Source organism: Humulus lupulus, chromosome 1, assembly GCF_963169125.1.
Source record: "Humulus lupulus chromosome 1, drHumLupu1.1, whole genome shotgun sequence".
NCBI classification, from domain to species: Eukaryota; Viridiplantae; Streptophyta; class Magnoliopsida; order Rosales; family Cannabaceae; genus Humulus; species Humulus lupulus.
This window is the reverse complement of record NC_084793.1, coordinates 219,062,039-219,085,248: the sequence shown is the minus strand read 5'-3', so window position 1 is coordinate 219,085,248 and position 23,210 is coordinate 219,062,039. Positions and strand designations below refer to the sequence as shown.

General features: G+C 39.5%; 1 protein-coding gene, 1 long non-coding RNA gene and 2 other non-coding genes across 4 annotated transcripts; 3 read left to right on the top strand and 1 right to left on the bottom strand.

Annotated features, from left to right (window-relative positions):
- The first annotated feature begins 944 nt into the window (after nucleotides 1-944).
- Nucleotides 945-1,051, top strand: LOC133813506 (small nucleolar RNA R71). The gene has a single exon (XR_009884515.1). It is a non-coding gene; the product is annotated as a small nucleolar RNA R71 (small nucleolar RNA).
- A 7,166-nt stretch (nucleotides 1,052-8,217) lies between these two features.
- On the top strand, nucleotides 8,218-11,338 carry LOC133827383 (uncharacterized). The gene is made up of 3 exons (XR_009890080.1): nucleotides 8,218-8,331; nucleotides 8,414-8,494; nucleotides 11,166-11,338. It is a non-coding gene; the product is annotated as an uncharacterized LOC133827383 (long non-coding RNA).
- A 7,385-nt stretch (nucleotides 11,339-18,723) lies between these two features.
- On the bottom strand, nucleotides 18,724-20,168 carry LOC133829567 (uncharacterized). The gene is made up of 3 exons (XM_062259274.1): nucleotides 19,963-20,168; nucleotides 19,357-19,558; nucleotides 18,724-19,260 (listed from the first exon to the last, which is right to left on the bottom strand). Exons 1-3 carry the CDS (start codon nucleotides 20,166-20,168, stop codon nucleotides 18,724-18,726), a joined length of 945 nt encoding a protein of 314 aa, XP_062115258.1.
- Nucleotides 20,169-20,379: 211 nt separating this feature from the next.
- Nucleotides 20,380-20,486, top strand: LOC133813162 (small nucleolar RNA R71). The gene has a single exon (XR_009884201.1). It is a non-coding gene; the product is annotated as a small nucleolar RNA R71 (small nucleolar RNA).
- The last annotated feature ends 2,724 nt before the right edge of the window (nucleotides 20,487-23,210 follow it).

Genomic DNA, 23,210 nt, shown 5'->3' with positions numbered 1-23,210 from the left:
TAACTGGCTGCTCAATGACAACTGGGGGACTCTGATCTGACTTCTGATGGTCTTCAGTAAACCTTTCTGAATCAGACTGTGCACCCATCTCTTTTTTCTGAACTACTGCCTGTGGAGGTCTAGGCTGCTCTGTTTGCTTTCCACTCCTCAGAGTAATTGCCTGAACTTGCTCCTTGGGGTTTACTTTAGTATTACTAGGCAAGTTTCCCTGAGGTCTGTTATTGAGCATATTGGCCAACTGCCCAACCTGTGTCTCAAGGTTTCTAATGGAGGATCTGGTCTCAGTCATGAATTGAGTTTGTGTATTAGTAAGAGTCAACAGGGCAGCTTGCAGTTCATTAGGTCTCTCAGGTTGAGGCATTGGTTGTTGAGGCCTAGGCTGCAGTGATGACGAAGCTTGATTCATAGGTGGCTGAGACATGTTATTCTGAAACTGGCCCTGAAACGGAGGTTGTTGGCCTTGATTATTCTTCCACGAAAAATTTGGATGATTTCGCCACCCTGGATTGTAGTTGTTGGAGAATGGGTTATTGAGTGGCCTCTGAAAATTTCCCACCGCTTGAACTTGGGCGTGATCCATTGGGGTGTTATTATTACAGATAGGGCACTGATCGAAAGAATGAGCACCACCACACATTTCACACCTCACTGCCATCTGAACCGCATTAGCAGACATACTACTCTGTTGCAACTGCTTGGTCAAAGAGGTTACTTGCGCTGTTAAAGCAGTAATCGCATCTAGCTCATGCACCCCAGCTACCTTTCTAACTCCTGATGATCTTTCCTCTGACCACTGATGGTTGTTTGTAGCCATGTCCTCCAGCAGCTCATAAGCACCAGCTGCACTCTTGCTCATAAAAGTACCACCTGCTGCAGCATCTATAATAGTTCTGGTTGTTGGACATAAACCATTGTAGAAATTCTGTACTAGCATCCACTGTTCAATGCCATGATGAGGACATCTTCTCAAGAGTTCCTTAAACCGTTCCCAAGCTTCATACAGTGACTCCCCGTCATTCTGGCAAAAGTTATTTATCTCTCCCCTCAGTTTAGCAGCCTTTGACGGAGGGAAAAATTTGGATAAAAATTTCTGAGCCAGATCTTGCCAAGTGACAATGGAGTTTGGCTGCAGAGAATTCAGCCAACTCTTAGCTCTGTCCCTTAGAGAAAATGGGAAGAGCCTAAGCTTGATTGCGTCATCACTCACCCCATTATATTTGAAGGTTCCACACAACTCCAGGAAGTTGGACAAATGGGTGTGAGGATCTTCAGAGGGCAACCCATTGAATTGCACAGAGGACTGCACCATTTGTAAAATAGCAGGCTTTATTTCGAAGTTGTTGGCCTCTACAGCTAGTGGGCGTATACTATTTTGTACTCCCGTCAGAGTGGGTAGCACATAATCTCTCAGACTCCTCTCAACGTTGGTCTGAGCCTGAACCCCTTGGACAACTCCTGGATTTATACCATTCCTGCCATCCCCATCATTCTGTGCCATCTTCACAGAATTCTGGGTCTCTCTCTTATTCTTTCTGATTTGATTGCAAGACTTTTCGATCTCGGGATTCAGAGGAACAAGTGTGGCTTTTCCTTTCCTGCCACGCATATACCAAAATTCACCTGAGATAGACAAATTAAGCAACTAAACAGATTAGAAACAAGAGAAATAAAAATCAAATTAGAATAAAAATTAATTAGACTGATATTGATAATTTTCAGTCCCCGGCAACGGCGCCAAAAACTTGTTGCGATATTTATAGCTATGCAAGTGCACACAGTCGCAAACTTGTAATAAAATGGTAAAACCAAGTATCGTCCTCAAGGACTGATTTATCAATTACCAATCAATTAATCCCTTAATTCTATTTGATTAAGCAATTATCAAAGATTTTAAACTAAGAAAAATACTAACAAAACGCAGTGAAGAATTAAACAAATTAACAAAGAAAACACAATTAGGACAATTATGATTCTCTATTTTTCCACCCTGTTATTTCCTAATGCAAGCATCTATATCCCCTTCTCCCTATTCAAGAATAAGTTGCAACAATAATTCATAATCTGGTCAAGACTTATGAAATTCAATCTAAATGACAACTTCCTATATTTCTATGGTAAGTTGAATCATGTAGAGGGCATTAGCCACACAACTCAGAAAATAAGCAAATAACCTAGATACTTTCGTTCTAAATTAAATTTGCATCCAAACAATCAAAGCATATCAAATTTCACTTTTCAGATTTCAATTTGATTCATAAAATAGCAATTAGAGGTGATCAATCAATAATCGCACAATTAACATAGATTGCAAGAAATTGAAAGAGATGAAGAAGAATATCAACTTTGCATTAAACCATAACAAGGGTTTCCAAAAGATTCACATAAAAGCCCTAAAAGAGAATTTAGCCTATGATCTTCATTCTAGCAATAAGATAATTCAATTACAAACATGAAAATTGACAGAAAAAGATGATGAAAACTCAGGGACGAATCCTCCAATATGGTGTTCTTACTCCATCCGTCGTCGTCCCCTATTAGCCTCTCTCAGTCGCCTATATGACTCCCAAAAAAACCCTACTGAAAATTCCCTCTCGAAAAGACTGAATTGCCCATCAAAAATAACCAATTATGCCAGAAATCGCGACCCCAGCGCTATAGCGCTAACATTGTAGCGCTGTAGCGCTAAACTCAGAAACAAAACGGGGAAAAAACTAGGCACCAGCGCTGTAGCGCTCTTTTGGTAGCGCTATAGCGCTAAAGTCAGGAACTATCTTCCTGAAAACTGCTTCCCAGCGCTGTAGCGCTGATGTTGTAGCGCTGTAGCGCTTAAGTCAGTGCTGAAGCTCTTCAAGAATTCTTCCTAGCGCTACGGCGCTCCCAAGGTAGCGCTGTAGCGCTACTTACAGAAACACCCAAAAGTCACTAATCCGTCTCGATTTCATTCCATTTTCGCTCCTTTTCAATATTTGCAACACTTAACATCAATTACCCTGAAACAAGAACAAACGAGCATAAATCCGAAATAAAACAATCCTAACTAAAGAAAAATAACCTAAAAACTAGAACCATAAACGAGCCTAAAACTCGTTTATCAGTCAGCACAATGACAAAAAAGAATGGGTTCATCCCAATAATAATGCTTAACTTCCAAATATAACTTTTTAAGTTGTTGCCATGACATGTTAGGAGGCACAACCTTCGCTACCAAATAATTAACATAATCCGCGAACCACGGTAGCTTTTCTTCTCCGTCAATCAAAAATAATTGTTCATCTGGAAAGTTGTAATCAATTTGTACATTTTCTTATTAGGATATTCTTCTAATTCCAATCTATATAAATGGTCTGCAACTAGATTTCTTGTCCCCTTTTTGTCACAAATTTCCATACCAAACTCTTGCAATAATAGGACCCATCGAATCAAGCGGGGTTTTGCATCCCTCTTGTTCAGAAGGTTCTTAATAACAGAATGGTCTAAGTAGACAATAGCCTTATTACCAATTAAGTATGGCCTGAACTTATCAAACGCAAAAATGATTGCAAGTAGTTCCTTCTCAGTAGTTGCATAGTTTAATTGAGCATGTAACGACCCAAATTTACTAATAAGGCTTAAGGGCCTTGATTAGTGTGCCGGGAGGGCATAACTAGATTATATGTGATTTAGCGATTAGACGCATGTTATATGATTATTTGAATATCTGTGATGCATGACTATGTGTATTAGTATGCATGTAGGCCCTGATTAGGTTAGAAGGGCATAATCGTAATTTTGGTCGTTGAGGGCATAATTGTATATATATGTGATAAAATGTCGAGACCACATTATTATGTGGCTATATTTGTAATTTGTGACTCGAGACGATCCCAGTGAGCGGTTTAGCAAAAAATTCACGGCAGGGATTTATACCCGGCTCGAGGCGAGCCTGGGGGTATTTCTGGGAATCTAGAGAATATATTGGAGTATATTTTGACATTGAGGAATATAATTGGTGATTAGTTAAGTTTCGATAAGTAAGTGGTAAATATTAGAGACACTCGAGGAATTTGCGGGAATTGGGTGAAATGACCAAAATGCCCCTAGGTCGATTAAAAGGCTTAGGAATTATGGGAGGGTATTGTGGTCATTTGGCTTATAAGGGATAAATGTTATTAGGCTTTATACTTAGTGGATTGTGTAGAAAGGGCTGGAATTCTGAAGGAAAGAAAAGAAAGAAGAGAAGGGAAAAGGGAAAGAAAAACAGGGCAATCTCTAAGGTCGATTTGGGACTTCCTCACCATTTTCTTCTGGGGTTTGAGGCTAGAATCCAAAGGAGCTTAAGGCTGAGATTGTACACTTGAGGTCTTGATCAGGTTGGGGAAACTAGCTGAGGTTGTTCATCAGTTGAGGTAAGACTTTGAGGTTAATATTTCAGTTCCTGGATTTGGTGTTGAGCTGGTTTTTCTAAGCAAAGTTCTGTGGGAATTTTAGGGAAGTTGAAGCTGAGCTTTGATGAGGTGATGGCCAAGCTAGTGAGGAGGTTAACCTAGGCTAAGCTCATCCATCAGAGGTAAGGAACTTCAATTTTAAGCTTTGTGATTTCTATGGTTTTGTTGAGTTTCTGAGTTTTAGGTCCAGCTGTGGTGAATTCTTTGATTAGGGGTGGATGTGATTGAATTATCTGTGGTTGGGATGTTTGGGATGAGTGGAGGATGTTGGTAAGCTTGTTTTTATGTTTGGTTGAAGTTTGGAAGAGTTTTGGTAAGGTTTGGCTCGGGGAAAATTAAAGGAGGAAAAGGCAGGAATTGATGTGCTGTGACTAGTGCTACAGCTCTAGCCACTGGGCGCTGTAGTGCTAGGTTGAGTGGTCTGGGGCTCCTAGGGCACTGTTTGTAGTGTTATAGCGCTCTCCTTAGAGAGCTGTAGCGCTACCCTGTTTCCAAAAAGGGGTTTTTGGGTTATTTTCAAGGGTTTTTGCCAGGGGGTTCGGGGTTTGATTCCACCACCCCATTTGGTGGAATTAGAGCTTCCCGAGACTAGGTTTTGGGCTTGAGGTTTGGTGATGATTCTAATCTATGGCTGTGACTAGGTGTACGCTAGGGCTCAAGAGGGATCGTGCTTGAGGATCAATTGAACAAAGCTAGCGAATCTAAAGGTAAGAAAACTGCACCCAGTTATGTGTTTGTAATGGGACTAAGTGCTTCCGATATCTGTATAATTTCATAGATGGTATTATGCCATGGGACATGTGATAAACGGCCTAAAGGTGTTGTAAATCATACTTGCGCACAGGGCTTGGCCATTGGTAGCCGAGGACAGCTTGATATTCACTGAGCTCGATTTAAGCGAGCCGGAGTCAGTGGGATAAATTGAGGGTGCAACCTAAGGGAGTTAACCATAGTTATCATATTTGGATTGATTGTTGATATGAAATGATATACTGGTATGTTGAATACTTGATTAACATGAATGCTTAAACGGTTGAGTACATGCTTATGCGGTATGAGTTATCTGATTGTCTGTTGAATGATTGTGCTGTGTTGTTGTGTTTTCTTACGGGTGCTACGTGGTACGTGGTGCAGGTAAAGGCAAAGGCAAGTTGGACCAATCCTGAGATGGAGAGCTGCGGGGCTGAATATACATAGTCAGTTGTTCGGCTGTCACGACCAAGGAGTGGAACAGGAAGAGAAGTGCTTAATTGTCTGTTTTGCCTTAGAGTGGCTAATCACTATATTTAAGTCTTGAATCTTTTGTAAATATTCTTTAACTTATTACTTTTGGGATCCCGTGTAAAAAGAAAATGTTTATTTATAAGAAATGCAGCTTTTGAGACCAAAACCTTTTTACCCTAGTTCAACTATAGTTTCAGTAACATGTTTTGAATTAAATGACATGATTAGCGAGTCTTGCACCTTTATAAACACACAGTGTAACGATCTTGGCTATCGAGGGCGTTATAACTTGGTATTAGAGCGTCCTAGGTTTAAGGGTTCCTGAAGACTGGCTGGACATGTACATTCGCCGTGAAAGCCACGCTCGACTCAGGGTTTGGTAAATTGTGTATATATGACTATGTGCTTAAATGATTTGAATGAGATATGATAGTTGATATCTACTTGATTAATAGGGAGCATGAGATACTGATAGGGCCTGGCCCTTGACTATTTCATGATAATATTGAGGCGTACTTATTAGCACTGCTATGCATGTGGATGAATATTTAGATAAATTGTTATAACTTGATTGCTTGTGAATTGTTGGAGTTCCAGTGATGGATCATGAAAGAATTACTACCCTGTCTTCATAGTTTGATTGCCGAGTCATTGATTGCAAATTGACTTGGATAATTATGCGTCCAAGAAAATCTACACGACTAGCCGGTAGGTCTGAGACTAGAGATGATGACCAGGGCCAGACCCCTCCGCCAGTCCTGAGAACTAGAAGCAGCTTATGACAGACATGTAGGCTCAGCTACAAAGCCAATACGAGCATATACGAATTCTATGGCAGCAGGCTCCATCAGGGAGTGTTGTCCCTATTGTGTCACCTGTAGTGGTACCTGTTGTGCAGCCAGTAGAGGTTGGGAATAGATGGGAGTCATTGTATGAGCGGTTCAAAAAGCAGCAGCCCCCGATCTTTGAGGGAGGACCTGATCCACTGAAGGATGAACAGTGGATGACTATGATTACTACCATTCTGGACTTTATGAGGGTAGAGGGACATGACAGAGTGGCCTGCGCCACATATATGCTGAGGGAGGATGCCCGAATATGGTGGGAGGAGGCACACAGACCAGAGATGTTATTGCCTTGACTTGAGAAGGATTCAAGTACTTATTTAGTCAAAAGTACTATAATGTTGCCATTAGGGCAGCGAAAGTAAATGAGTTCGTGGGGCTGGTTCAGGGCAGCATGACCATTACAGAATATGCCCTAAAGTTTGACAGACTTGCGAAATTCGCACCAGACCTTGTGCCTACTGATGCAGCTAGGAAGGAAAGATTCATCAGAGGGCTTAATACTATGATAGCCCGAGATGTGAGGATTACAATAGTACCTGGAAGGAAAACTTATGCCCGGGCTGTAGAGAAGGCTCTTACCGCTGAGGAAGCAGAAAATAAGATCTGGAGAAAGAGTGCAGCGAGACGAGAGGGCCGCAGGGTGGTGCCTCCATATTCTGGTTTTGGTAGGGGCGGAGGCCCCAGTGATTTGAAGATAAAGACCCTTGATGCTTTGACTGTTCCTGGTTCTGATAGGAGAGGTCGGGGTACCTAGGGTGGCCGTCAAGGAGGCGGTGATGCATGGAGGACTTATCCTGAGTGCACGAGGTGCAGAAGACACCATTCGGGCGAGTGTCAGGCTAAGGCCTGTTACGTGTGCGGGGTGGTGGGACACCTCAAGAAATACTTCCCGACAATGAAGAAGGGAGATGCGAGGAAGGTGGACAGCTTGACTCCAGCTCGAGTGTTCACCTTGACGCAGGCAGAGTGTAACGTCCTACTTTTTTGGGTACCTTTAAACGACTCGGGTCGGGATTTTTCCCCCGGGTTAAGAATATTATTTTAAATAATATTATATTTTGTTTGTAAGTATTCCATGAGTTATTGCTAGCCAAAATATGAATTTTGTGATTTTAAAAGTCAAGATAAGACTCTCGGTCCTGGACCGACACAAAAACCCTGATCGGGTAAAAATCTCGGAAAATAAAATGAAAAATCATGGCAATTATATTTTGGGCATAAAATACATTCATAAAAGTTAAAGTTTGGTCAAAAATAATAAACCTAAAAGAAAATGGAAATTTTAGGGCATTTTGTGTTAAATGCCTAATTTTACCGAAATGGGGAATTTTATTCCATGAATGGACCTTAGGTTAAATTTTATTATGTGATTAATTAAATTAAATGTGAGAGACATTTAATTTAATTAATTAATGTTAAGTTTGGTGATTAAAACTTAATAAGAGTGAAAAAGGTGTCAAAAGCCAATTTGGACTTTTCTTCTTATGAAACCTTTATTGACCTTTATTAAAAAAAAAAAATGAAATGATCATATATGGCAAAGGGTGGCCGGCCATGTGGTGTTTTAGGTGGTGTGAGCCCAACTTAATAAAGATAAATCTCATTTTAAGTAAGTCAAGTCAAGTGGGCAAGTGGGAGGAAAACACTTGAGTGTTTTTGGGATAAATTAGATAGTATATAACTCTTCCATCCCTCCCCAACCGACCACACCACCCTCTCTCATTCACTCATCTGATTTTTTAAGACCATTCAAAGTGTTCTCTCAATCTTCAACCTCAAGAACACCAAGGAAAACTTGGAGGCTAAGTCTTGGTCTAGGAAGTATTTTCCCTAAGGTAAACCTTCACTAATCTAGGCTTTTGTAAAGTTTTAAGCTTAGAGTTTCAAATAGCTAATTAACTATGTTGTTGGGGGAAGTTGGTTAGGGTTTTTTTGAAAGGTTTTGGAGGAGCCAAAGCTAATAGGAAGGTCCAAACCTTAAGCAAGAACACCAAAGAGGTAAAAAGTTTACTTTTGATGATTTTGTTGTAGGGTTTTTAGTTTTAAGCATTATTTTGTATATCTAATGCTTAAAGTTTCTTGTTGGTGATGTAATAAGGTTATGGTAGTTGTATAATAATTTTTATGATGCATGTGTATTGATTTTTGAAAATGGGAACCAAAACCCCCAAGGGTTTTGTAGGATACCCTAAAACAAAACATGTTTTAAGCTGTGACTTCCAAGGGATCAAGTAGCCACTGTATATAGTTTTTGTAAAATTAAATTTTACTGTTATGTTGTTGAGATTGAGTACATAAAATTGAGCTTTTGAAACACTAAAAAATGTTTAGAAATGAGTAAGTTATGCTATTTCAAAGATTAGGTAAAAAACTGTTTTTTCGTATTCTTATTTTTGGAACCAAGTTTGGACAGCCACTGTATAGGGAAAATGATCCCAGTTTTTTCTAAAATTTTGTGTACATATTATTGGCATAACCTATTATTCCACTGTAAAAGTTGGTAAGAAAATATTGAACGGTTTGAAAGTTATTAACTGTCAAAGTTTGGAAAAAATAAGGACTTGAAAATAAGGTCATTTTTACCTCATTGTTGGAAAATGATTTCACCAATCAAAAATGCTCATTTTGACCTAAGATTTTACAAAGGCCTAAATAGCATAACAAAAATGGAATTGGGAAATTTTGGTAACAATTGGGTAAGTAAATTTCAAGTTGTGAACTAACGAAGTTTGTAGTTAAAAATGTGAAAATATGTTTTTCACACTTAGTGTAAAAATGAGATTTTGGAACATAAGGTAAAAAGTAAAATTTTGTTTATTTCAAGATATAAAATGGTAAGTCTTGAAATCATATTTTCACTAAAATTTACCCTTTGAGTTTAAATGAATTATTTTTATTAAAGAGTTTTTATTCTTTCTAAAAATAAGAGATTTAATTTATTAATAGTTAATAAATTAAAAGATGGTTTAAAACCCTATATTTTGAGAAAATAATTAAATAAATTATTTTCCTAGTAAGTAAAATTGATTAATTGCTTTTGTAAAATTAATTAGTCAAGATGAGAAATTTATAACGGTTTTCCTAATTAAGACAAATTAGGCAATTTTCTTAAAACGGTTTTTAGATATTAAAACCTTAAGAAAAATAAAAGGAAAATTTAAAGAGTTTATTTTCTTTAAAAATAATTAAGGAATTTATTTGTATTTTCTGGATATAATACCGGCTAAAATCTTACATATTTTAACCGACTAGTCAAAAGTGCGGGTTAATAGCGATACCTTGAAAGAATAAGATTTTTAGCGGATTGTGGGAAATACCATTGTGATACCCGAGCCTAGGTATCGAGACCTTAGGATAGGTCTCCCCGAGACTTAGGGTTTAGTCTCGAATATTTTGTATGACTTTCCTTAATAGGTTTAAAACCAAATAAGGATTATAAATCCTTACAAATGACTTTTATTAAAATGACCAAACTGCCCAAAATAATAATAATTAATTATTAGTGCCATAATTAATCCGAGTATACTGTATGGATAACTACAGTATTGGCTAAGCGTAACTAGACTGAACGTTGGAGGGTGAAAACCTGCTGAGCGCTAAGGACTCCAAGTAAGTCAACTTATATTGTATGGCTGCAACATGAAATGATTATTGTCTTGTATGTTAGTGTAGGGATACATGCATATATATAGGCTGTCATAGAAAGTTGCTTAGAGACGTTAGTCTAGTGAGTGCTGATTTAGAAAATATGAACGGTAGAAGTCCGTCATATCCTAGACGGTTGATCCCCGTCACACTGCTTGATTTTATTTATGTCCGGTTCATTACCGCAACGAGTGGCCATGAGATGAGGATAAGCTGGTTAAACCTAGGGGCGCCAAGATAAATGGGACCTAGGGGCCCTCATGCTTACTTAATCATTGGACGGTTAGAATCCGAGCAAGTGCTCTGATAAGTTATTCCCGGATAGCAGCCGTGAATATTGGCCATTCCGTGAGAGTGCCTAGAGATACTAGGGGTTGCCAAGATAGAGTGAGGTTGAACACCCTTGGGGTAGCTGCTCACCAGCACCACTGATTAACATAGAAGTATCCATAAAATCGTGTAAATTGGATTACACTCTTGAATATGTAGTGATGCCCTAGGTAACACGATAGTTACCCTTGATGAGAATATTTATTGGCTAGATCTTAGTGTGGGGACTCAGTTCTCTTTTACAGATTAGCAATTATGTTGGAGGGCGCGTTACGCATGAATTGTTGGAAATTGTCGAGCGTTGGTCTCGAATTATGTTGTGATATAATATATCTGCTTGCTCTGGGATTTTCTGAGTGTAGGGATATAATTGTTGATAAGATATAGTTGTGATATAATATATCTGCTTGCTCTGGGATTTTCTGAGTGCAGGGATATAATTGTTGGTAAGAATTAGTTGCGATATAATATATCTGCTTGTTCTGTGATTTTCTGAGTGCAGGATTTTTATCTAGATGTGAATTAATTTATCCTTGGTTATCAGGCATGACCATAAGTTTGCCAGGACGCTTTAGCGTTCTTGAAATTGATTGTGTAGGGTCCGGATGGGTCCGGATCCCTATTTCTCTATCTGCTTTGTTTGGAAGTTGATCTTACTAAGCGTTTTCGCTTACCTAGTTGTTTCATGTTGTAGGTAAGAACAAGGGCAAGGCAGAGCAGTGAGCGCTGGAGTCTTCCTTGCAAATGTACATGTGGACCGACCTTTTGGGAAGCCTTTTTATTTTTGGAAATGTTGTGTAATTTTCCTAAACTAGGCTCACTCTAATCTTTATAAAACATGTCTGTAACTAAATGTTAAGTATGGCCATACGACTTTTTAAAAAGTTTTTTTTTCTATGGGTTTTTGAGACATTTTGTTAAATGAAAACATTTATATTTCCGCATTATCGAGTCTTGAAAATCCGGGTCGTTACACAGAGGCCGAGGCTAGCCCCTCAGTAGTGACAGGTCAGCTTTCTAGTGCTGGCTCTCCTTTTACTGTATTGATAGACTCTGGTGCTACACATTCATTTGTTTCTAGTTAGGTGATTGATAGACTGTGTAGACCTAGTGAGTATTGTACTTCAGGGTTTGGGACTATTTTGCCTACAAGGGAACTGGTAGTATCTAGGAGGTGGATTAGGGCACTACCAGTGATAGTTGACGATAGAAAGTTGTCGGTAGATTTGATTGAGCTGAGTATGGAGGACTTCGATATGATTTTGGGTATGGATTGGCTGGTTAGATATGGAGCTACTATTGACTACAGAAAGAAGATGGTGACCTTTCAGCCAGAAGGCGAGGACCACTTTGTTTTTGAGGGAGCGGTGCATGGACCCCGTGTACCCAGGATATCATCACTGAGAGCCAGAGATCTGTTACAAGGAGGGTGTATAGGTTTTCTGGCTAACATGGTGGATACCACCAGGGTTTCGCTAGTAGGATCGGAAGAGACCAGATTGGTTAGCGAGTTCTTGGATGTGTTCCCTGAGGACGTGCCAGGGTTGTCGCCGCATAGAGAGATTCAGTTTGTCATTGAGTTGGCGCCGAGGACAGAGCCAGTGTCAAGAGCACGATATAGGATGGCTCTAGCAGAACTGAAAGAATTGAAGATACAGTTGCAGGAGCTTCTGGATTTGGGGTTTATCAGGCCTAGTTACTCGTCGTGGGGTGCTCCAGTCTTATTTGTGAAGAAGAAGGATGGGACTTTGAGAAGGTGCATAGACTATAGGTAATTGAACAAGTTGACTATCAAGAATAAGTAACCCCTACCAAGGATTGACGACTTGTTCGATCAGCTACAGGGTAAGATGGTGTTCTCAAAGATTGATCTCCGATCTGGTTATCACCAGCAGAGGATCAAGGACGAGGACATACCAAAGATGGCCTTCCGAACGAGGTACGTGCACTATGAGTTTCTGGTCATGTCATTTGGTTTGACCAATGCCCCTGCATCTTTCATGGACCTGATGAACAAGGTGTTCAAGGACTTTCTAGATCAGTTCGTTATTGTCTTCATCAACGACATCTTAATGTATTCCAGTTCAGAGGCAGAGCACGAGCTTCATCTTCGACAGGTTCTTCAGAGGTTAAGGGAGCATCAGTTGTACGCCAAGTTTAAGAAATGCGAATTTTGGCAACCCGAAGTGACATTCCGTAGTCATATTGTGGGTGCAGATGGGATTAAGGTGGATCCATCTAAGGTAGAGGCAGTTAGGGATTTGCCGAGGCCAAGGAACACCTCAGAGGTGCGGATTTTTCTTGGTCTAGCAGGTTATTAAAGACGGTTTGTGGAGGGCTTCTCGAAGATAGCGGCACCGATGACAGAATTGACATGTAAGAATTTGAAGTTTATTTGGTCAGACAAGTGTGAGGACAGTTTCCAAGAACTGAAGCGACGACTTATCTCTGCGCCCGTGTTGAGTCTTCCTTCGGGGGAAGGGAAGCTTTTTGTTTACTGTGATGCATCGAGGTTGAGTTTAGGCTATGTGTTGATGCAGAATGAGAAGGTCATAGCTTATGCATCACGACAGCTAAAGGAGTATGAACAGCGTTACCCTACCCATGATTTGGAGCTAGGAGCGGTGGTATTCGGACTGAAGATTTGGCGACATTATTTGTATGGGGAGAAGTGCGAGGTATACACTGACCACAAGAGTCCGAAGTATTTCTTTACACAGAAGGACTTGAACATGTGACAGAGGCGTTGGCTAGAGTTGGTGAAAGATTATTATTATGATATTCTTTACCATCCGGGGAAAGCCAACGTAGTGGCGGATGCATTGAGCCGGAAAGGCCCAGGTGAGTTATACAGTTCTACCCAAATCTCGAGAGAGTTAGCTGATGAGATGGTCAGGGAAGGGATAGAATTGGTGGTAGGCCGGTTGGCCAATATTACTTTGCAGTCGACCCTGCTAGAGCGGATTAAAGAGGGACAGTTGGTAGACGCTCAGTTACAGGAAGTTAGAGAGAATGTCTAAGCGAGAGTAGCTAAGGATTATTCTATTTCTGAGGTTGGTTTACTTCGGTATCAGGGGCGGATTTGTGTTCCAGCTGATGAGGGGATCAGACGAGAGATATTGGATGAGTCTCATACGACGCCGTAGTCACTTCATCCGGGTACCACGAAGATGTGCCAAGATCTACAGATGTTATATTGGTGGCCCGGGATGAAGAAGGATGTAGTGGAGTACGTAGCCAGATGTTTAACCTGTTAGCAGGTGAAAGCAGAGCACCAGCGACCAGCAGGGTTGCTTCAGCCTTTAGGTATTCCCGAGTGTAAATGGGAGGATATTACGATGGACTTTGTGGGAGGTTTACCCATAATTGTAGGACTCCATGACTCGGTGTGGGTGATAGTGGACAGATACAGCAAGTCAGCCCATTTTCTTCCAGTAAAGTCGACATATACTGTGGATCAGTATGCTGAGTTGTACGTGAGGGAGATCGTATGTCTCCATGGGCTTCCTAAGTCTATAGTGTCAAACCAAGATCCTATCTTTACTTCCAAGTTTTGGAGTGGTTTCAGAAGGCTATGGGAACTCAGTTGAATTTCAGGATAGCCTTTCATCCTCAGACTTATGGACAGTCCGAGAGCACGATTCAGGTGTTGGAGGATATGCTCAGAGCGTGTGTGATTGACTTCGAGGGATCATGGAGTAAGTATCTCCCGTTGATTGAATTTTCGTATAACAATAGTTACCAATCAATAATTGCAGTGGCTCCCTACGAGATGTTATATGGGAGGAAATACAGATCACCCATACATTGGGATGAGATGGGTGAGAGGAAGTATTTGGGGCCGGATATGGTTCAGAGGACAAGTGAAGTTATAGAGAAGATTTGAGCTAGGATGCTCACCTCTCATAGCAGACAGAAAAGCTACGATGATCCTAAGCATAGGGACGTGGAGTTCCAAGTTGGGGACCATGTGTTTCTCCGAGTTTCACCCTTGCGAGGGGTGAGAAGATTTGGAAAGAAGGGAAAGCTAAGCCCTAGGTTCATTGGACCTTTTGAGATCCTGGCAAGGATTGGTGAGGTGGCTTACAGGTTAGCCTTGCCACCATTGTTGTCAGGAGTTCATGACGTATTCCATGTTTTTATGCTCCGAAAGTACATCTCAGATGCGACTCATGTGCTGAGATATGAAGACTTGGAATTGGAGACAGATTTGGCTTATGAGGAGCAACCGGTTCAGATCTTAGATCAGAAAGATAAAGTACTACGGAATAAGATGATTCCTCTTGTTAAAGTGTTGTGGAGGAATAGTAAGGTCGAGGAGGCGACCTGGGAGCTTGAGACACCAATGCGGGATCAGTATCTCGAATTATTCAGGTAAATTTCGAGGACGAAATTCTCATTAGGAGGGGATAGTTGTAACGACCCAAATTTACTAATAAGGCTTAAGGGCCTTGATTAGTGTGCCAGGAGGGCATAACTAGATTATGTGTGATTTAGTGATTAAACGCATGTTATATGACTATTTGAATATCTGTGATGCATGACTATGTGTATTAGTATGCATGTAGGCCCTGATTAGGTTAGAAGGGCATAATCGTAATTTTGGCCCGTTGAGGGCATAATTGTATATAACTGTCGATACCACATTATTATGTGGCTATATTTGTAATTTGTGACTCGAGACGATCCTAGTGAGCGGTTTAGCGAAAAAGTCACGGCGGGGATTTATACCCGGCTCGGGGCGAGCCTGGGGGGTATTTCTGGGAATCTAGAGAATATATTGGAGTATATTTTGACATTAAGGAATATAATTGGTGATTAGTTAAGTTTCGAGAAGTAAGTGGTAAATATTAGAGACACTCGAGGAATTTGCGGGAATTGGGTGAAATGACCAAAATGCCCCTAGGTCGATTAAAAGGCTTAGGAATTATGGTAGGGTATTGTGGTCATTTGGCTTATAAGGGATAAATGTTATTAGGCTTTATACTTAGTGGATTGTGTAGAAAGGGCTGGAATTCTGAAGGAAAGAAAAGAAAGAAGAGAAGGGAAAGAAAAACAGGGCAATCTCTAAGGTCGATTTGGGACTTCCTCACCATTTTCTTCTGGGGTTTGAGGCTAGAATCCAAACGAGATTAAGGCTGAGATTGTATGCTTGAGGTCTTGATCAGGTTGGGGAAACTAGCTGGGGTTGTTCATCAGTTGAGGTAAGACTTTGAGGTTAATATTTCAGTTCCTGGTTTTGGTGTTGAGCTGGTTTTTCTAAGCAAAGTTTTGTGGGAATTTTAGGGAAGTTAAAGCTGAGCTTTGAGGAGGTGAAGGCCAAGATAGTGAGGAGGTTAACCTAGGCTAAGCTCATCCATCAAAGGTAAGGAATTTCAGTTTTAAGCTTTGTGATTTCTGTGGCTTTGTTGAGTTTCTGAGTTTTAGGTCCAGCTGTGGTGAATTCTTTGATTAGGGGTGCATGTGCTTGAATTATGTGTGGTTGGGATGTTTGGAATGAGTGGAGGATGTTGGTATGCTTGTTTTTATGTTTGGTTGAAGTTTGGAAGATTTTTGTTAAGGTTTGGCTCTTGGAAAATCTAAGGAGGAAAAGGCAAGAATTGTTGTGTTGTGACTAGCGCTACAGCGCTAGCCATTGGGTGTTGTAGCGCTAGGCTGAGTAGTCTGGGGCGCCTAGGGCTCTTTTTGTAACGCTGTAGCGCTCTCCTTTGAGCGCTGTAGTGCTACCCTATTTCCATAAAGGGGTTTTTGTGTTATTTTCAAGGGTTTTCGCCCGGGGGTTCGGCGTTTGATTCCACCACTCTGTTTGGTGGAATTTGAGCTTCCCGAGGGCTCAGGATTGGTCACGAAGGTAGGTTTTGGGCTTGAGGTTTGGTGATGATTCTAATCTATGGTTGTGGGTAGGTGTATGCTAGGGCTCAAGAGGGATCGTGCTTGAGGATCAATTGAACAAAGCTAGCGAATCTAAAGGTAAGAAAACTGCACCGAGTTATGTGTTTGTAATGGGACTAAGTGCTCCCGATATATGTATAATTTCATAGATGGTATTATGCCATGGGACATATGATAAGCGGCATAAGGGTGCCGTAAATCATACTTTTGCACAGGGCACGGCTTGGCCACTGGTAGCCGAGGACAACTTAATATTCACTGAGCTCGGTTTAAGCGGGCCGGAGTCAATGGGATAAATAGAGGGTGCGGCCTAAGGGCGTTAACCATAGTTATCATATGTGGATTGATTGTTGATATGAAATGATATACTGGTATGCTGAATACTTGATTAACATGAATGCTTAAACTGTTGAGTACATGCTTATGTGTTATGAGTTATCTGATTGTCTGTTGAATGATTGTGCTCTGTTGTTGTGTTTTCTTGTTGGGCCTTGGCTCACGGGTTCTATGTGGTGCAGGTAAAGGCAAAGGCAAGTTGGACCAATCCTGAGATGGAGAGCTACGGGGCTGAATGTACATAGTCAGCTGTTCGACCGTCACGGGGGAGGAGTGGAACAGGACGAGAAGTGCTTAATTGTCTGTTTTGCCTTAGAGTGGCTAATCACTGTATTTAAGTCTTGAATCTTTTGTAAACATTCTTTAATTTATTATTTTTGGGATCCCGTGTAAAAAGAAAATGTTTATTTATAAGAAATGCAGCTTTTGAGACCAAAACCTTTTAACCCTAGTTCAACTATAGTTTCATTAACACGTTTTGAATTAAATGACTTGATTAGCGAGTCTTGCACCTTTATAAACATAGAGTGTAACGGTCTTGGCTATCCAGTGCGTTACAGAGCATCATTCAAGGTCCTACTAGCATAATAAATTGTTCGGAATACCTTGTCAACTCGCTACCCCAGATATGCTCCAACTGAATAATTACTCACATCGCACATCAATTCAAAGGGAAGTTCCCAATTCAGTGGTACCACAGTCGGTGTTGTGATCAATTTCTATTTCAAAGTATTGAAGGCTCTTAAACAATCAGCATCAAAATTAAAATGTACTCCATTAATTAATAGTGCAGACAGGGGTTTAGAAATCTTGGAGAAATCTTTAATAAATCTCCTATAAAATCCAATGTGGCCAAGAAAACTCCGAACACCCTTAACTAAAATTGGAGGAGGCAAGTTCTCAATAGTTGAAACCTTCGCACGATCTACTTCTATGCCTTTGCTCGAAATCTTATGGCCCAAAACAATTCCTTCGCTCACCAAGTGACATTTTTCCCAATTCAGGACCAAATTAGATTCTTCGCATCTCTTTAACACCTTCTCCAAAATCTGTAGACACATGTCAAATGAAGGGCTAAAGACCAAGTAATCATCCATAAATATTTCAATGCTCTTCTCGACCATATCAAAAAATAATGACATCATGAATCTTTGAAAAGTAGCAAGAGCATTGCATAATCCAAATGGCATTCTACAAAAAGCAAACGTACCATAAGGACAAGTAAAAGTTGTTTTCTCTTGATCTTCGGGAGAAATAAGTATTTGGTGATAACCCGAATACCCATCTAAAAAACAATAGAAGTGATGGCCCAAAAGTCTGTCGATCATTTGATCAACAAAAGGCAATTGGAAGTGATATTTTCTTGTTGCCTTGTTTAGTTTCCAGTAGCCAATACAAATTCTCCACCATGTCACTATACGAGTTGGAATTAACTCATTGTTATCATTTTTGACTACTATCAATCCCCCTTTTTTCAGAACCACTTGTATTGGGCTTACCCACGAACTATCCAAGATTGGATAAATAACACTAGCATCTAACCACTTCAAAATTTATTTTTGAAGCACCTCCTTCATAGCAGGATTTAGCCTCCTTTGAGCATCAATACTAGCCTTACTGTCCTCCTGGATGAGAATACGGTGCATAACAGTAGAAGGGCTAATTCCCTTTATATCAGCTAAAGTCCAGCCAATGGCCAATTTATGAGCTCGAAGTACTCTTAATAATTTTTCCCCTTCAACAGTAGATAATGAAGCAGAAATAATAATAGGGAGAGTATCATTCTTACCCAAATAAGCGTATTTAAGATGATCTGGTAAAGTTTTCAATTCAAGTACTGGTGGTTTCTTTATAGATGGTAGTGGTCTCTTGGGCCCTTTTCCAAGTTCCTCATATTTCTTCTTATAAATAGGTCCAGCAGAGTTTAGCCAATTTACATATTCAAGAACCTCAATGCCATCACAGTCATCCCCTCCTTGTGAAATAAGGCCCATCTCAAGCGGATATTCAACAAGTTTACTCTTTCACAATTGTTCCTCAATTACATTCACACTAAAGCAACTATCACTTGCTCTAGGATACTTCAAAGCCTTGAATACATTAAATACAACCTCATCACCCTGCACTCTTAGCCTCAACTCTCCTTTTTGAACATCTATCAAGGCTTGACCAGTGGCTAAAATTGGTCTTCCCAAAATAATTGGAACATCTTCATCTTCCTCCATATCAAGAACAATAAAATCAGCGGGAAAGATGAATTTTTCCACTTTGACAAGAACGTCTTCAATAATACCTCGGGGGTATGTCAATGAACGATTGGCCAGTTGTAGAGTAAGCGTAATGGGTCTAGCTTCCCCCAAACCGAGTCTTCTAAATACGGACAGTGGCATTAGATTAATACTTGCACCTAGATCACATAAAGCCCTCTCACAATGAAAATTCTCAATGGTGCACGGTATAGTGAAACTGCCTGGATCTCTCAACTTTTGAGGAAGTTTCTTTTGAATTATTGCACTACACTCTTCTGTCAAAGCCACGGTTTCATAATCCTCAATTTTTCTCTTATTAGACAATATCTCCTTCATAAACTTCACATAACTAGGCATTTGTTCAAGAGCTTTCGCAAAGGGAATGTTAATGTGAAGTTTCTTAAATACTTCAAGAAATTTGGAGAATTTCCTGTCAAGATTTTCCTTTCGGAACCGCTGAGGATAAGGAATCTTTGGTATCGACTCGGTGTATTTTGGCTTCTCTTTCTTTGGAAGGTCTTCAATAACCTCCTCTTGTGCTAGACTAGGTACATGTTGATCTTCAATCTTCTTTCCCTTGTTTTCTACTGTAGGCCCCTCATGCTTAGTCCTGCTCCTCAAAGTGACAGCTTGACATTATTCTTTGGGATTCACCATAGTTGATCTAGGTAAACCTATTGATTACGATCCGCCATTAACTTTGCAAGTTGGCCAACTCGTGTTTCTAAGCTCCGAATGGAGGATCTGGTTTATGTCATAAATTGGCTCAAAGAATCAGCAGATACCTCTGGTTTAGTCATTTCAGGCGGTGGTTGTTGATGTTGCGGCATTTCTGGCCTTGGAGTATCATAAAAGGGTCTTGGGTTTAGCCCATAAGATTGTGTATGTGAAGGATATTGAGGTGGATTTGGATGATACTGTGATTGGTTCCCTTGATTATTACTACATGACAAATTTGGATGGTTCTTATATGCTGGAGTATAAGTGTTAGGGTATGGATTGTTATTCGGTTACCTTGGGAAATTACCAATGGCTTGAACCTGTTTAAGTGGGATATCATCAACCGAATAAGAACTCGTTGCTGGACATTGCTGAAAATGATAAGGGCCTTCACATGTCTCACAACTGATAAGAGCGGGTTGTAGTTGCATCACTTGACCTGAAATGTTGTTTTGTTGTTGCATTTGTTTCGTTAGCGAAGCAATTTGAGCAATGAGCATAGCAATAGGATCAACTTCTAGAGCTCCTGCCACCTTCTTATTTTCTCACTCAGATGGCCAATTATAATTATTCATGGCCATCTACTCTTAAAGCTCGTAAGCTTCGTTAGCGCTTTTTCTCAGAAATGCTCCACTTGCTACTGCATCTATAATAGTCCTTGTGTTTCCCCTCGTTCCATTATAGAAAGTGTGCACCAACATCCATTTCTCTATACCATGATGTGGACATTTTCGCAACAGCTCTTTAAACCTCTCCCAAGCGTCATATAATGATTCCCCCTCAAATTGAAAGAAATTATTTATTTCACCTCTAATCCATGCTGATTTAGCGGTAGGAAAATACTTAGCAAGAAATTTTTGAGCAAGGTCTTCCCATGTCAGAATGGAATTGGCTTGCAGCAAAATCAACCAACTTTTAGAAAATAGCCTCAAACAGATTGCATCATTACTTACTACGTTCATTTTGAAAGTATCACATTACTCCAAAAAGTTGGTAATATGGAGGTTCGGATCCACATCAGGTAGCCCCCCAAACTGAACGCAATTCTGAACCATTTGAATAATCGAAGGCTTGATCTCAAAATTGTTCGCCTCCATAGTAAGTGGGCGAATACTAGAATGCACCCTTGTAACAGTAGGGAGTACATAGTCCCTCAGAGGTAAGTCTGCCTCAGCTGCAGCGTTCCCCGCATTACCCTCATTTAGATTGTTATTAGCAACATTATTGATGTTTTGGGCCATCTTTTCAAGTATTTTCTATTTTCTTTCTCTTTTGCAGGTCTTCTCAATCTCAGGATCAACATGTACTAGTATTTTTGAACCCTTACGTCGCATAAAAAATAGGTCACCTGAAATTGAGAAATATAAAAGCAACTAGATTTAGAAAACGTTAAATTAAGACCAAAGTAGATCAAAAAATAATTATATTTGGTATTGATTATTAGTCCCCGGCAACAGCGCTAAAAACTTGATCTGCTAAATTTGTACGCAAGTATACATAGTCGTGTCAAGTAATAAAGTCTATAAGAACAGAGATCGTCCCACAGAGACTATTAACCAATTACCAATAATCGTTTTTCACTTTCTATTTGGTGATTAAAATAAAGATGAATGATTCTAAACTATGAACACAATTTAAATAACTGTGAACAGAATAAAAAATCAATGAATTAACAATCAATAATAAAAAGCCTAGGAATTAATTTCATCAACTTTTCATTCTATTAATTTTATTAATTAGTTCTAAATCTCTTCTTCCTATTCAAATAGCAGGTTAACATAATCGATTCTTATTCTTTTTCAAGATATAAGATCTCAGCCTATATGCAGGTTTTCTACATTTCCGTGATAAACTTAAACATATAGAAGGCATTAAGCATGGAAACCTAATTACTACACAAGTCATACAGGTACTTTCGTCCAATATGCAACCTATGTCTATATAATGATATCATATTCAATTCTCATCTTTCAAATTTTGAATCAAAACCATTAAATCAAGCAAATAGTGATCAAGTATTTACTAGCATTAAGCAAACATCTAGATTAGACTAGAGAATAAGTATCAATAGAACATCATAATAAAATTAAATTGAAATTCAAGTGACTACATTAATCCCTAGATAAAATATTTAGTTCATAGATAACATAATGATAATCAAATTCAAATAATTGTTCATGGAAAATAACCTAAAGATTTTAGATGAAGAAGAAATCTAGAAAGTCATAAACCAGAAAAAGAAATCTAATTACAGCAGTCTTTTCTAGATCTGGGGTTTTAAAACTAAAACTGCCTCCTAAATTCACAGAATAATGTCCCTTAAATAATTTTCCAATGCTCCCAATTGAAAAGACCGTTTTGTCCTTCTAAAAGTGGCTAAAAATCTCAATATCGCGTCGATAGCGCTGTAACGCTAGGTTTTGAGCGTTGTAGCGCTATTGACAGTGCCAAATTGCCTCAAAAATTGATGTACTAGCATTGTAGCACTAGTAATGTAGCGCTGGGGCGCTAATCTTCAGATCCTTCAAGCGTTATAGCACTTGTTTTGTAGCGCTGGGACGCTATTGACAGAAACAAAAGCTTTAAGGTCGCCTTTCTAGCTCTATAGCGCCACTATGATAGCATTGTAGCGCTAATCACAAAAACAGTACTCAGACCTAATGCTCCCAAAAGACTTGATTTTCTCCAAAAATAACTTCATTTTCTTCCACTTTCACTTTATTCCACTCTTTTCACCATCTTAGCATCAAAAACCTGAAACATGAATAAACAAGCATAATTTTGCAATAAAATAGCCCTAAACTAATGAAAACCTTCCTAAAAACTAGACCATAAACGAGCCTAAAACTCATTTATCATCAATTGTAGTCCTTGTGGGTTCGACCCTTATTTACCGTTTTACTGAAGCAGCTAGTGTTGGGAATATGTTGCTTTACTCTTTGCAAATCAATAATGAATAATGATAATAATGTAATTGTAACGACCCAAAATCATTAATAAGGCTTAAGAGCCTTGATTAGCGTGTCGGAAGGGCATAATTGGTTTATGTGTGATTTAAATGATTAAATGCATGATTATATGATTATATGAATATGTGAAATGCATGTTTATGAGTATTAATATGCATGTGGGCCTTATTTATCTTATATGGGCATATTTGTAATTTTGGCCTGTTGATGGCATAAATGTGATTATATGTGATAAATTGTTGAGACCACATTATTATGTGGATATATTTGCAGCATATGGCTCGAGACAGCCCTAGTGGGCAGATTGGTGAAATAGTCACAGCGGGGATTTATACCCGGCTTAGGGTAGCCTAGGGATATTTTCGGGGATTATTAGACATTTGGGTAAATAATTGGTGATTAATTGGATGACAGGATTAATTGGTGGATATAAGGAGCACTAGAGGAATTAGTGGAAATTGGGAACAAATGACTATTTTACCCCTAGATTGAGTTAAGGGTTAGTTTTATTTGGAATGGTAAAATGGTCATTTTTTTATTAGAGGATATAACCAGATTTTATATTAGTATATC

Bases quoted from the DNA above. Each gene is read 5' to 3' on its own strand.
- LOC133829567 (XM_062259274.1), bottom strand. From the start codon at position 20,168: ATGCTCATTGCTCAAATTGCTTCGCTAACGAAACAAATGCAACAACAA. The intron at 19,559-19,962 runs GTAACCGAATAA...TTTGAGGAGCAG, and splicing joins GCCATTGGTAATTTCCCAAG to GACTAAGCATGAGGGGCCTA. The intron at 19,261-19,356 runs GTATTTAAGAAA...TTGTCTAATAAG, and splicing joins AATTCTCCAAATTTCTTGAA to AGAAAAATTGAGGATTATGA.